The sequence below is a fragment of the Saccopteryx bilineata genome, chromosome 2 (assembly GCF_036850765.1).
Source record: "Saccopteryx bilineata isolate mSacBil1 chromosome 2, mSacBil1_pri_phased_curated, whole genome shotgun sequence".
NCBI lineage: Eukaryota > Metazoa > Chordata > Mammalia > Chiroptera > Emballonuridae > Saccopteryx > Saccopteryx bilineata.
The window spans coordinates 280,066,641-280,080,883 of record NC_089491.1 but is presented as its reverse complement, the minus strand read 5'-3'; the positions used below and the strand labels follow the sequence as shown (position 1 = coordinate 280,080,883).

Genomic DNA, 14,243 nt, shown 5'->3' with positions numbered 1-14,243 from the left:
GAGTGTGGCTCCCTCCCGGACCGTGGCTGCAGCAGGCGGTGTCTCCCGCCTGTTCCCCGGGGCACCTCTTGTCGGGGTGGCTGCTGACGTGTCCCCTCCTTGCTCAACAATGAGGCTGGAGCCGTTTTTCACTCGCTCCTCAGTGCCTGGCACAGTGCCTGACACCTCCTGCCGGTGACACTGGCCACCACTGTGCTGTAGGCACACACCATGCGCCGGGCACTGTGCCAGGTTCCTGCTCATGTGGACCACACCCGTCCCTCCCAGGTAGAGGCTCTGGTGGCCGTTCCCAGGGAAGGAGACGAGATCCGGGTGCCGGGGCAGCTGGAGAAAGGACTGCAGACGGCGCGGCTGAAATAGGAGCTCGTTTTCTTACAGTCCTGGTGGCCGGAAGCCTCAGATCAGGGGTTGGCGGGGCTGGCTTCTCCTGAGACCTCTCTCCTGGGCTTGTAGATGACTGTCCTCTCCCTGCGTCCTCACACGGTGGTCACTCTGGGTGTCCGTGTCCTCATGACCTGTTCTTGTAAGAACAGCGATCATATGGGGTGACGGCCCACCCTAATCACCTGTTTTAACATAACTGCCTCTTTAAAGATCCCCCATCTCCAAGTGCAGTCCCATTTTGAGGTCCGGGGAGTTAGAACTATGACATAAAAATCTATGGGGGGATAGGGTTAGGAGGGCGAGGCGCGCTCAGCCCATCACTGAAACAAAGGCTCGGTGACCGATATGTGTTCATTCAAGAGCAGAAGGATGAATGGGTTGGAAATGAAAAGCACTTTCTGCGTGGAAGCCAAGCTCGGCTTAGGGCAGGGCAGGAAGAGACAAACACCACTGTACTTGTGTGACTGCAGATGGACGGAGCATGGAGCCCTATGGAGCAGGCGAACGCCCGGCAGAGTGGCCAGACTTTAGGCCTCTTCTGCGGCTCACCAGGCACCTCCAGCCAACCCAGGGGGCCCAAGGCAACTGTGAACCAAATGATTTCAATTGGCTTGAATTATTTTTTTCTTTAAAATTTTATGTATGTTGTTCAAATGACAAAAGTCACATGAATTAGTTGTAAAAAGAGAAGCCCTTGAAACCCATCTTATTCAGAATACAGTTCCCTGGCTGAGGAGGCACTCACTAATGTCCCATCCTCTGATTCCCCCTCTCACCACGTCTTCTAACACAGTCTCTCATTCTGCCACGCTGGCCGCACCTACCTCCTTGCGGTTCAGACCCCAGGCCTGGCTCTGCCACAGGCCCTTTGCACCTGCTCTTTCTCTACCCTTTTCCCACTTATCCTCACAGTGGAGGCCTTCTGCTCAGCCATGAACACTGCAACCCATCACCCTGTCATTTTGTACTTTCCGTTCTCTGACCATTATTGAGATTGAGGGTCTTTTTTTATAGGTTTATAAAAGCAATTGGTTTTCCCTCCTCTAAGAAGTGCCTGTTCGTATCTTTGGCTGATTTTTCTCTTGGACTCGCCATCTTAGCTTTCATTTTTCAAAGTGTTATTGAGCAGACTCTTAACCTGTAAAAGGCTTTCGGAGTGAAGCTATTGATCACAAAGTTATTTACAGTGGTGAGAAGTTGGACACAAATGTCTGATGATGGTTAAACAAATGGTGGAAGGATGATTCGGCAGGCATCGAGAGGGGTTGTCGGTAAAACTATGAAATAAGGCTAAAATAGAACATTAAATTATAATATCAATTTTAAAATTGCCTTTTTAGGGACACTTTTTATGTAGCACGATTATGATTTATAAAGAGACACCTTGGAAGGCAGTCCGCCCCGATGTTCACAGTGGCTGTGTTGGAATGTAGTATTATGGGTGATTTTGGGTTTTTTCCCCAACTTTCCTGCACATTTATAGTGAGTTGGTGTAAGTAAAATGTGACCACAGAGAGTTTTTAAAAAATGATTGCACAAACCGTACAAGTTTAACAAAAATAAAAATACAGGAAGGGAAATACTTGCTCATAATTCTGTTCCCCTAAGAAATCAGACAGCTCCCGTCCTTACCGGGGCACACGTGTCTGTGGGAGCTGTAGGGGGTTGTGACCCAGTGGGTGTCCCTCTAATGGAACCCTAGCGTTTGGAATCCAACACCGAGGAGGGGTGGAGGGAGAATGTTCCCTGAGTAGCAGCAATTATGTGGAGTTGTTCTGCAGGTGGAGGGGATGAGGGTCTCCAGGTGGGTCCGCCTCTGAGTGCCCTGGCCAGTGGGAGTCTTGGCCTCACAGGCAACAGCAGCCTGTTAACACTGCCCCAGCCCTCTCAAAGAAACAAGACTGATTGCAGAGTCAGGATATTGTTTGCTGTGACACTTGGACCCTTGGAGAAGGAAGGACTCCACAGCCTGGTGAGGAAGCCCCTCCCCCAGCCCTGAGGACCAAACGTGGGTAGGAAGGACTCTGGACGCAGTGACGCCTGGACCACAGATCCTGACAGGTCTAGGCTCAGCCCTGGCTCCAGACCTGGATGTAAGGTCACCATTGCCGTGAGGACTGAATGAGAAAACTCCCAAGTGCTTCCTGGCACAGAGTAAATCTTCAGCTTGTGCTTGGCATCATTGTCCTGCATGTCTAGCCTCTGCCTTTACCGCTGCAAAGAAAGTTAGCTGCTCCATGAAGTGGATCACCTCCCGCCCCCCGAGGGGGAGGCCCAGGCACCTCTGCTGTGTGATCAGCGGGCCGGGCATCACACTCAGCACGGGCACCTGTAGCTGCTGCCACTGCCTTCCTGAGAACATGTGACTTCCTGTTTTCTAGTCTTAGGTGGCAGTGTCACCCCCAGCGGTGCCTGAGCCTGAGGGTGCAACTGGCTAGCAGCAGGACTCTGGCCTCACGGTTGGGGGTGCGAGAGGGGGTCAGGGGCTTGGCAGTGGCTGATCCTACCCGAGCTGTGGGCTCCGTGGTCAGCTCTGATGCCCCCAGGGCCTGTGCGCTGAGAGCATGCTGGGCAGAAAGCCCAACCCATGACAGTGCCCCACGGGGCAGGGGCTGCTCCATGATCACCCGGCTAGTTAAGTGGCAAGGGGGGAGGCGGGGGGACTCATGTTCTCTCCCTTCAAAGGGTTTTTTCTTGCTTTGATCCCACAGAGCTCCCTGATAAGGGGGAGGGAGACTGGACATGGGCGGGAGGGGTTGTAAAGTTGTAAAGGCTGCCAGTGGAAGTGGGGGAACCCGTGCTCTCCGGTGCTTCTGGAAGCAGAATTAGGACCAAAGTTGCTTTTCAAAAACTGAAGATCAGCCTGACCAGGTGGTGGCGCAGTGGATAGAGCGTCGGACTGGGATACAAAAGGACCCAGATTCGAGACCCCGAGGTCGCCAGCTTGAGCGTGGGCTCATCTGGCTTGAGCAAAGAGCTCACCAGCTTGGACCCACGGTCGCTGGCTCCAGCAGGGGGTTACTCGGTCTGCTGAAGGCCCACGGTCAAGGCACATGTGAGAAAGCAATCAATGAACAACTAAGAAGTCGCAACGCGCAACGAGAAACTGATGATTGATGCTTCTCATCTCTCTCCATTCCTGTCTGTCTGTCCCTGTCTATCTCTGCCTCTGTAAAAACAAAAACAAAAACAAAAAAAAACTGAAGATCAGCCTGGCCAGGTGGTGCAGTGGATAGAGTGTTGGACTGGGATGCAGAGGACCCAGGTTCGAGACCCCGAGGTCACCAGCTTAAGCGTGGGCTCATCTGGTTTGAGCAAAAGCTCACCAGCTTGGACCCAAGGTCACTGGCTCAAGCAAGGGGTTGCTTGGTCTGCTATAGCCCCACGGTCAAGGCACGTATGAGAAGCAATCAATGAACAACTAAGGTGTCGCAATGAAAAACTGATGATTGATGCTTCTCATCTCTCTCCGTTCCTGTCTGTCTGTCCCTATCTATCCCTCTCTCTGTCTCTCTGTCTATGTAAAAACAAAACAAAACAAAAAAACCCCCTGAAGATCAGAGCTCTCCACTAGTGATGGATAGGTGGTGAGCTCTCTGTCACCCAAGGTATTCAAGCAGAGGCTGGAGGTGCTAGAGAAGAAATTCTTATAAAAGGTGGGTTGCTCTCTGGGTGAGAGTACCCCCAGAGCACTGGGGTACAATACAGAGACATCCCTCGGCCCGCTGGCCGCTGCTTGTACCCATAGAGCCCTAGGGTGGCAGAGGGCCACTTGAGACCTGTGGGCTCAGCATGTGCCACCAGGTGGCTTCTCCACAATCAATGTTGCCTCAGGTCACTGTCCCGTGAGGTCAGTCTTGTTTGCAGAAGGGAAACTCAAGCTCAGAGAGGTTAAGCAAGTTGCCCCAAGACACAGAGCTAGGAAGAAGCAGATTCCAAGTTTGAACCGCAGTCTTTCTGGCTCTCAGGCCTCTCTCTGTAAACAGACTCGAATGCTTCACTTGTGCATTCCAGGCTTATGAGGACAGGGGGACACCTGAATAAACACTTCACAAGCAGTTGTGACTGTCAAAAGCTGTCTGTGAATTCGGAGCGAGGTGAAGCCTCAGTGTGCTGTCCCCAAGGTGAGGGGCACCTGCGGCATAGAGGTAAGAGACCACCGAGAGTCAGGAGACCCTGTGAGCCCGTCCGGCAGGTGTCCTGGGGAGCTCCTCTGGTCTGTTTCTCAGCCAACAAGGAAGCCCAGCAGGCCAACAACCCACCGCCTTTTGTGGGCTCTCAGAAAAATCAAACTCGATCAGGCACAGGAAGTCATTTTAAAAGTGCAAATTGGGGTTCGAACGAGAGGCACCCTTACCAGTGGGGTGTGAGGGAGTCCGTGCTGGAGGGGAGACGGTCACTGGGCTGTGTCTACCGCTTCCGGCAGCAGCAGGACCAGGCTGAGTGAGACCTGTTCTCCCTGCTCTGGAAAACCACAGTCCGGCTGGGAGCCAGACAGACAACACAGCTCACAGAGAGACAGCCCACCAGAGAACCCAGATTCCACAGGGCGGTGCCTCTCCGAGGCTGCCCGTGGGCCCCACAGTCCTCCTGGGGTGGTCAGTCTGTGCAGCTTTCTGAACTTGGGGCTTTTAGGACGATGACCAAAGGGTGTAGTTCAGAGAGGGCCGGGCTCGCTCTCACTGATAAAGCATGACGTTTCCAGACACGACGCAAGGATCCGTCTGGAGAGGTGCTCTAAGAGGCACTTTAATGGTCTCTGTTGCCCCTGGAGGCTCCTCTGGGTGTCCCCCAGCTTATTAGGCTGAAAGTGAAAATTGGGGTGACACCATGGGGGGCTGGAAGTGATGCCCTGGGCTGAAGGCAGGGAGGCCGAGGGCAAAATGGACCGTGTCTGTACCCCAGGCAGTGGGAAGGTTTCCGCAGGGACGGGGTGGGGACTTGTGGAGGGCAATGGGGTAGGAGACCCTGCAGATCCCGGTGCAGCAGTGCCCGCGGGCTGGCCCCTGCCCGCCTGTTGGTCATATCCATTCGCGGTGTGACAGGAGCCAAGCACAGCCCTGTGCTGCACCCCACTTGGAAGATTTTCAAAGAGGAGGGGCTGCTAGTTGTCAGCTGACTCCCTCACTTCCTGGGAGATGGGGCCCTTGGGGGGGCTGTGGCCTGCTGGCCCCCTGCATCGGTGCCTGCCTGGTGCATGGCTGTGGGAGTGACTGGGGACTGGGAAGTGACCAAGACTCAGGCTCCTATGTCAACCAGGCACCAGCCACTGGGGCTCCCCCCACTAAGGTGAGGGGGACCGTAGCGAGCAGGCTGGCCAGTGATTTCATGGCTGCGACCCACAGTGGGTGCAGGCAGGGTCCCTTCCCCCCAGGGTGCAAATCCCGCTCCACTGGGGCAGTTAGCCTGAGTGTTCAGGGCCAGCCCCTCTGTGGCATAGGCCTGCTCACCTGCAGGGTCATTAGGGTTGTGCTCTGCCCTGGACGAACCTGAATGGCCTGCAAACACACGGGGGGAGGCCTGATTCTGCCTGGGCACCCGCGGGAGGCCCAGCGAGGCCTCAGTACCCACACTGGCCATGGGGCTGCACCCCGGGGGTACGTCACCCATTAGACCTGGGTGAGATGGGGCGGGTGCGGGAAACTGGGCTAAATCCTCTTACTTTCCCAGGTTTGCCGAGTCTGCCTAGTGCAGGGCCCACAGTATGGTTGTGGAGGCCCAGGGCTGGGTGGGGAAAGGCTCCTGGGGTCGGGCCTCGCTCTACAGCTCAGCTGGGCGCATGGCTTCCAGCACCGACAGCCCTGTCTCGTCGATTCTCACCACAACCCTTATTAGGGTGGAGAGGATCGCCCTCCATTGGACAGATGGGGAAACTGAGGCTCAGAGACTTGGGGTGACTCACCCAGGACCACACCGCTACTTAGAGGGAGGGGAAGAAACAGAACTCAGCTGCCACCCAGTCCTGGGCTCTCTCTATTTCAATATCTCCAGCATTGAGCAGAAATGCTCAGTAAGTAATCAATGATGTATACTGCTCACAAAAATTAGGGGATACTTCAACATGAATAGGAAGTGATAAAAAAAAGCATTTGATTTCATTTTTATTAAACAAGAACATCAGAAAAACAAAGGACAGGTCAAAGAAAGTTGTTAGATGATGCAAATGAGAAGCAAAACCAACTTTTTATTTCATTGGTGAAAATGCACTGTGCAAAAGGCTGAAAGTACTGGAGTGTCTGCACGGTCCCTGATCTGATTTTTGTGAGCAGTGTACTTGAACTTGGCCCTGGGCTTCTTGTGGAACTTTTGGGCTATCCCTGCCTTCCTCAGACCCCCCCCCCAGCATGGTCACAGCTGGACTGAAAGAGGAAGGGGGAGGGAGGGTCCCTCCCAGGAGGGTCCCCCCCACCCCACCCTGGGCCAAACCACACACTTGTCACTGGTCATAAAATCCAGCTGCTCTTGAAAAAGAAAGAGAACCTGCCCTTCTTCCTTATCTCTGGGGAGGCACCCAAATCCGTCCCTCCACTTCGCTGGCTCTGCACAACATGAAGAAATATTTCTTTTTATTTGTTCTGAATTTACTGTCCACTGCGTTTTCTGTTCTCATTTTATGACAGGCAGCCAAATGATTTTTCTCCCAACCCTTTCCCTGAATCTCAACCAATCCCATAAATCGCTGCTGAGACCCCTCTCCAGTCCTAAAAGGAAAAAAAATCACCCCACCTTAGGGGCCTTTGCAAGGTTGGAGGAGGACTGGCTTGTCCCCTAAAGACCTTCACAGACACCCACCTTTGGTCAGTGGGGGCTTCTGGTGTTGCCGTTGGACCAAAGAGCAGCCTGACCTTGGGCAGGGGGTGGGCTTCTCCCCTGAAAACACCTGCTGGCTGGCTGCTGCCCCGCGCCTGAGCTCAGGCTGGGACGGAGGGCAAGTGCCTAAGAGCATGCAGCCATTGGGCTGTAGGGCTACAGCCCAGATGGAAGGAGCCTCCTAACCCCATTCATGTGTCTGTAGAGCACTTTGGGGGGGGCAGGCTCTTGCACTGAATGTTCTCAAGGGGACAGGCTGCTGGAGGAGCCCCCCTTGGGTAGATGTTGGGCTCAGGGGTGGTGCTTGCTATAGCAGGCGGGGAGGAACGGACCGTCATGTTCCCAGAGGGGCAGAAAGGGGCCTGCTGTGGTGGGCACCCAGCCTGGGCTGGTTGGTCAGCACCCTGGTGTGGCCTTGTGGAGGATTCTGGGCTTTGCTCACAGTAACAGGCTGGTCCATGGTTTCTGAGCAGGGACTTCAGGCAGCTGACAAGGACATCAGCTGTCTGGGCCAGGAGAGGCCTTGAATTAGGGAAGGGAGTGAAAGGTTTGAAGACAGCTATTCAGGGGTGGGGTAGCCTTGAATTTCCTGCTCCCGTGGGCAGGGTGGTGTGGGAGAGGGAGGGGAGGGGAATGCACTGTGTGTGGGGGGTATATCCGGGCAGCCCGCACCTGCTGTGCACACTCCCTGGGTGAACCTGAAGTTCACTGTGCCTCAGTGTTTGTGGGGCGCTGGTGCTGCATGAAAAGCGGGGTCTCAGAGATGTTATCGTTTTCACCCCATTGCACAAAAGAGGCAGCTAGCTGAACGAGGGTGAGTAACTTGCCCCAGGTCCCAGTCAGCAGTGCTAAGGTGGCACTTACAGGCACACCGGCCACCTCCGCAGCGGCCACCAGAGGGCGCCCTGACCTCGGGAGCATAGCCCCCCCCCCCCTTCCCCGGCACACCTGGCACCTCCACTTAGCTAACACCAGCAGGGTGGCTGGCCGGACAGAAAGGCACGGTGCCCGGTGGTGTGCGTGAGTCTCCACACACATACCGAGTAGGAAGGACACAGTCTAGGGAGGCTACCATCTGTGCCTTCTCAGTCACAGTTCAGTGAGCTTTCAAATAACATCTTTTATTTAAGCAGAATATTCACTGTATCTCCTTCCCTGGCCTTATTGGACTCAAGGGCCAGGCCAGCTAAGTCTGCATTCCTCCTGCTAGATAAAGTTAATGTGGGATAGAGGGATAGAGGCCCCTTGGTAACGTGAGGTGGGGGAGCTTCAACAGCTGGACCTCTGAGCTGCATGGTGCAGCTGCTTCCAATTGTCACCAGATGGCGGGGTTGCAGGGAATGACAAGGAGAGAACACATAGAGGGTATAGCACGTGCAAAGGCACTGAGGCCAACAGTCTGGGAGTGGTACAGGGGGTGGGGTGTGTGTGCTGAGGCCATGAACCAGGACTGTGAGCAGGAGGCTGCCAGGTGGGGAGAGGGATTACCAAGGGTTCCTTTGCTGCTTGTGAGACCTGTTGGGTCCAGGGGTGTGAAGCCTGTACCAGACCCCACTTCCCTGGGTTGGGGGCCCTGCTTGGTGCCTGGCGCCAAGAGCACAGGAGTCAGGAAGGGAGAAGAGGCACCCAAATTCTGGCAGATCTAATTAAGTTAGAGACTGGAATGATCACATCCCACCACCCATCCTGTTTTGTGCCCGTAGTGAGGACTCTGTGAGCCACACACCTGAATTCAGGTGGTGCCATCTCTCCAAATGTGGGCATGTTCCAGAGGCTTCCAGAGAGCGTGGTTCCCATGGGGCTCGCACACAACTGGGCTCCCATGGCCGAGGCAGCTGTCCCAAGCACAGGGGACAGCTCTACCTGCCCTGGTTTCTGCCTCCCTCCTCGCTGTCCAGGTTGTGTGGCTCCACTAGGCATCATGCCTATGATTGGGGCGGGTGAGGTTTCCCCAGGAGCTGGTCCAAGGTGAGGGAGGTTGGGGTCAGATGGGGGGTGGGGAGTAATTTTCTTGACCAGTCATGGGGCCACCCTGGGGTGGTGGGGACAGGTCTGTCACCCTGGGCCTGGCTGACCAGTCTCATCTCTTGGCAGAGGCACAGAGCTATGGCTTGCTGGACCCCAAACTCTGCTACCTGCTGGATGGGATCCTGTTCATCTACGGCGTCATCATTACTGCCCTGTTCCTGAGAGCAAAGGTGGGTGCCGTCCCCCATTCGGTAGACAGTTAAAGGGGCCTTGGTCTTGGAAAGTCACAAGCACGGGTGGCACTTGTGGCTTGGTGTCCACGAGCAAAACAGGGACCAGCCCAGTGTGCACACTGGGGGCTGGGCAGGTGGGAGGGGAGGGAAGGCACTGAGCCGACAGACTGGACAGGGATCCTGGTGTTGGGCACTTTCAGGAGGAGCTGTGATGAGTGCCACTGTCCTCAGTGCCCAGGGCAGAAGTACTGCTGGCAGCAAACAGGCTTATGCTCAGGCAGTTAGGAGCAGGGAGGAAGGGGACCGGAGCTATCCTCAGGTCACTGCCCAGCTTCTGGTGCCGGTCCCCCAGCAGGAAGTGGGAGAGTTGGCCAGAGCAGGGTTTCGGTTGGTGCCTTGCAGGGTCTGGGTCTCTCAGAGGGGCTGGGGTGGCCCTGGTGTGGGCCGAGGGTGACCGAGGGGGTGGGGACCAAGGCTCTGGCCAGCTCTGCTCTCACTTTAGCTCTTCAACCCATGGCTGTGCTGGAGTTGACACTTTGGTAAGAGATTTTCTTCAAAAAGCCAAGCCAAACATTTTTTATTTAAAATTTTTTTTAAATTAAATTTATTGGGGTGACATCGGTTAAGAGGATTATATGGGTTTCAAGTATACGTTTCTGATACATGAGCTGACATCGCATTGTGCACCCACCACCCAAAGTCAAACCATCTTCCGTCACGGTCTATGTGACCCCTTTGACCCACACCTTCCCTCTAGTAATCACCATACTCTTGTCTGAGTTTCAGTATTAGGAACTCCATTTCCCTCACATGTGGCACATAAAATTGACTTTAATTTTTCCATTGAATTGATTTGAGAGAGGGAGAGAGAGAAGCATCAACTGTTTGTTCCACTTAGTTGTACATTCAGTTGCTGCTTCTTGGATGGACCTTGACCGAGGATCGAACCTGCGCCCTTGGGGTGCTGGGAAAATGCTCCATCCTTCTTAAAGCCCGAGGAATGCAGGCCCAGGTCTCCCGGGTGGTGCCTGGTGCTCTGATCTGTCGGGCCTGGCAGGTTCTCTGGCTGAGGCAGCAGAACTGAGAAAGTGCGGGCTGGTATGTGCCTTGGGCAGGACACAGGCAGCCACCTGCTGTGGGGAGGGGGACATGTAGGAGTGGGACCTTGAGCAGTCACCTGCCAAGCTGGGCTTGTCCTCCTAGAGCAGCGGTTCTCAACCTGTGAGTTGCAACCCCAGCGGGGGTCGAACAACCAAAACACAGGGATCGCCAAAGTGTTTTGGTCGTTTGACCCCCGCCGGGGTCGCGACCCACAGGTTGAGAACCGCTGTTCTAGAGTCTCCTGGTGAAGAGCCTGAGAATCCTCTCCTGGACTCCGAGCCAGGGAGGGCACTGCCCTAGGAGTGACCTAAAGTCTGCTTGGGCCAGCGCAGAGCTGCATGTGTCCCCGCCAGGGGGTAGGGCACAGTCAAGCTCAGACCAGGGCCACCCCATTGGGCACAGTGAGGCTGTGGGTGGTGGTGGGGGCCCTCTGCCTGGGCACTTACGCTCTGCTGTCCCTTCTTCCAGTTCAGCCGGAGTGCAGACACCACGGAGCACCTGCAGGGCCCCAACCAGCTGTATAATGTAAGTTGGCTCCATCTCGCAGCCCCGGGAAGGGGCGCCCCCTGCTGGGCACAGGGGTCGCAGGCCCCAGGCTCAGGGACAGTGACTGCACCTGCCTGGTGGGGGCGCTGTGAGGCCAACACACTTTCAGGACTGGGTGTCTGGAAAGCGCCTGAGGCTGGTACAGAGGACGGTGGGGGTGGGGGAAGTGGGGAGGTGGAAGTGGGGGGGGGTGGCGGGTTCCTCGCCCTGGGACTCCCTATGCACAGGAGTGATCCCTACCCCCACCCCGTGGTTATATGTCCCCCGAGGTGTGCTTGAAGAGGCTGGTCTCTGATGGACCAGCTGCTACCCCGGGGAACTCCCAGCCCAGCAGGCCATCCTCCAACACCTTCCTGTCTGTTTCAGGAGCTCAACCTAGGACGGAGAGAGGAGTATGACATTCTGGATAAGAGACGTGGCCGTGACCCTGAGATCGGAGGGAAACAGGTGGGACATTCCTCTCTCTGTCACTGTGTGTGCAAGTGGCAGGGTGAGCCCGGCAGGGCCAGCGCTCTGCTCTCACCCCTACAGCCCCCATGGGAAGGGCCTGGGCCCTGAGAACAGGGGGTGGCCCCACTTCCTGTGGCACCCATCTCCCCACGGGGCCAGCCCTCGTATGCAAGCTCACCCCACCCGCCTGCCTCATGGCCGCTGGAGAGGCGCTCACAGGGGCGTTACTGGCCCCAGGACAGGCCTGGTGAGGTCCATGCAGGAAGGCCCCAAGGCTGCTGGACAAGGGGTCCCCTGTGAGCATGGTGGCCAGGCAGCTGTCCCCTGGCTAAAGACTCCACACCCTGCACCAGGGGAGCAGCTGCCTGGGCCAGGGCTGTCCTGCCTGACCGCACCAGCGGCCCTGGCGTTCCTGGTCACGTCTGTCCATGCAGCATTCCCCGTAACCCCAGGCCCTCTGACATGTGCAGGGGATGCTGTGAGAGTGAATGGGGGTGAAGACCATCGGTCTTGAACCTCTCCGCCCCCAACTGGAGCCCTCTCTCCCCTCCTTACCTGGGCTAGGAGGGGCAGTAGGACCTCTTGGGCAGAGGCTGGCCCTGCTCCAGATGAGGGTCCTCAGGGCCTCTCATCCTCAGCAAAAATCTCACCTGTAAGCTGGTGACAGGGGGGCCAGACGAGCTATCAGCCAACGTTCCAAGCTGCTGGGCTGAGGTCCTGTGAGGAGGGAAGCCTGTGAGCAGGGCACCGTGCAGGGTGCCCAGAGGAAGACACGTCACCCAGCTGTGAGGGCCCCCGTGTGCCCAAGCCAGGCTGCAGAGCTGGAGGAGGGGACAGACCAATGAGGTGCCCACAGAGAGTGTGGGGAGGGGTGCCGCGCTCCCCGACCTGGACCCCGCCGCCCCATCTCTGACTCTTCCCTTTTCTCCCAGCAGCGGCGGAAGAACCCACAGGAAGGCGTGTACAACGTGAGTGGGGGGGCGTGTCCTCAGACGGTGGGAGAGGGCAGGAAGATGAGTACAATGTGAGGGGGGGGCGTGTCCCTGGACTGTGGGAGGAAGGAGAGGCCTAGAGGAGGACTCTCCAGGCTCCGGTCACTCCCTGGGCTGTCCACCATTGGTGTCCTGTGGCTGGAATACCCATCTGGCTTTCCTGCGCCTGACCTGAGCGTCTCGGCTCGGGCGGGGCTGGCAGGCCAGGGACAGCCCTGGGGGGCTGCAGGTGAGGGTAGGCCACGTGCAGCCTGAAGCCCCACCTATCTGGGCAACAAGAAGCTTCCTTGTGGGGGAAGTTGCCAGCTCTGCCTCATTGGTGGTGTGTCCCGCGTGCCCCCTCTGCAGGCGCTGCAGAGAGAAAAGATGGCGGAGGCTTACAGTGAGATCGGGGTGAAAGGCGAGGTGAGTGCTGCTCCCAGGTCCTTGTGCTCTCCCACGTACACCTACCTGGGCCTCTATCCCATCCACTCACAGGCCTGCAGAAGCCCCGTGGGCACTGGCAGAGGCGAAGGGCAACCAGATCCTGCCCATAGGGCCACACAAAAAACAGTGATGAAGGATGATGCTCTTTGAGGAGTTAAAGCCAAGCCCAGATGCTGGGCTAGCCTGAGCCCTCCCAAAGCAGCTCAGACCTGTCACCATTAGTAACAATCACGACCCCTGTTTCCTGCATGCACCCTGGTCCAGACACACACTCCGAAGGGACCCGGCGGCCGGAGCTCATGTCACAGTGGGGCAGCCATCCCCAGCGGCCTCGATAAGCAGCCAGGCAGTCCAGGGGCCTCCGGCCCATCCATCCCAGCAGCTGAAATCTGGGGCCTGTGTGGTCAGAGCAATCGGCCTGTCACAGCCAGGCCCCCCACTCTGCAGCGACTGAGGTCTGGCCAGGGCCTGCAGCCCCCTACCCTCCCTGGGCAGGGCCACTGGCCGTGGGACAGTCTCTGCTGGTTCCTGGGGGCCCCGACGGAGCAGGAAGACTGGGCAGATTGCCTAACCGGTCCCCCTCTCTTGTCTCGCCCACAGAAGCAGCGCCGGAGAGGCAAGGGGACGGACGGCCTCTACCAGGTAAGAGGGCGCTGCGCGCAGCCTCCGCTGCAGGCCCCCTCCCTGGTGCCACCACTGACCAGAGGCTGGGTCGGGCTCCCACAAGGTCTTGCTGACAATGGGGCAGGACAAGCCCGGGCACCATCCAGGCACAGGGTGGGTTCTGTCAGGGGGCCGAGTGAGCCCTGGGCACTGTCCCCAGCACCGAGCGTCTGCAGCCTGGAGCTGTGCCGCTGGCCTGAGGGCCGGCACATAGCAGAGCCCAAGCGGCTCTCCCCCATGGCTCTGGGCCCTGCAGAGGCCTCGCTCCACCCGGAGCCTCAGCCCTAATGAGACAGCAGCAAGAGGGAAGGAAAAAATAACCAAGACCAGGAACAGGTCTGAAAAGATAATGCTGGCCAGCAGCCTGGTGTGCGGCGCAGTGGGGACAGTGTGGCTGACCACAGGCCCCTCTAAGCGTCCCCAGTCTCACCAGGTCTTTCGGCATGCGGGCTACCTGGCCGGGCTGAGTTCACGGTGATGTCACAGGGGCCCCGAGTGTGGCCATGTGTGGCTGCTGCTGACTGGCCTGACGGACCCGGGAGGGAGGCTGGGACCGCCTGCCAGTCCCTGACAGCTTGGCACCTCAGTGGCGAGGTCTCAGATGAACCCTTCCTGTGACTGTCCCTGTGGTTGACAGGAGGCTGGACAGGCACCAGCACTGTGGGCCCAG

General features: G+C 57.2%; 1 protein-coding gene and 1 long non-coding RNA gene across 3 annotated transcripts in view; one reads left to right on the top strand and one right to left on the bottom strand.

Annotated features, from left to right (window-relative positions):
* The window catches only part of CD247 (CD247 molecule), a 71,652-nt gene that overhangs the window by 56,187 nt on the left and 1,222 nt on the right, over positions 1 to 14,243 (top strand). Inside the window, exons 2-7 of one of the 2 annotated variants that reach the window (XM_066261056.1) lie at positions 9,289 to 9,392; positions 10,965 to 11,021; positions 11,409 to 11,489; positions 12,425 to 12,460; positions 12,833 to 12,889; positions 13,511 to 13,552. In XM_066261056.1, the coding sequence (XP_066117153.1) occupies positions 9,289 to 9,392; positions 10,965 to 11,021; positions 11,409 to 11,489; positions 12,425 to 12,460; positions 12,833 to 12,889; positions 13,511 to 13,552 (377 nt within the window). The remainder of the gene's footprint in view (positions 1 to 9,288; positions 9,393 to 10,964; positions 11,022 to 11,408; positions 11,490 to 12,424; positions 12,461 to 12,832; positions 12,890 to 13,510; positions 13,553 to 14,243) is intronic. The other variant, XM_066261057.1, reaches the window with a different exon arrangement.
* On the bottom strand, positions 11,257 to 13,294 carry LOC136325907 (uncharacterized). The gene is made up of 4 exons (XR_010729328.1): positions 12,935 to 13,294; positions 12,748 to 12,835; positions 12,143 to 12,209; positions 11,257 to 11,417 (listed from the first exon to the last, which is right to left on the bottom strand). It is a non-coding gene; the product is annotated as an uncharacterized lncRNA (long non-coding RNA).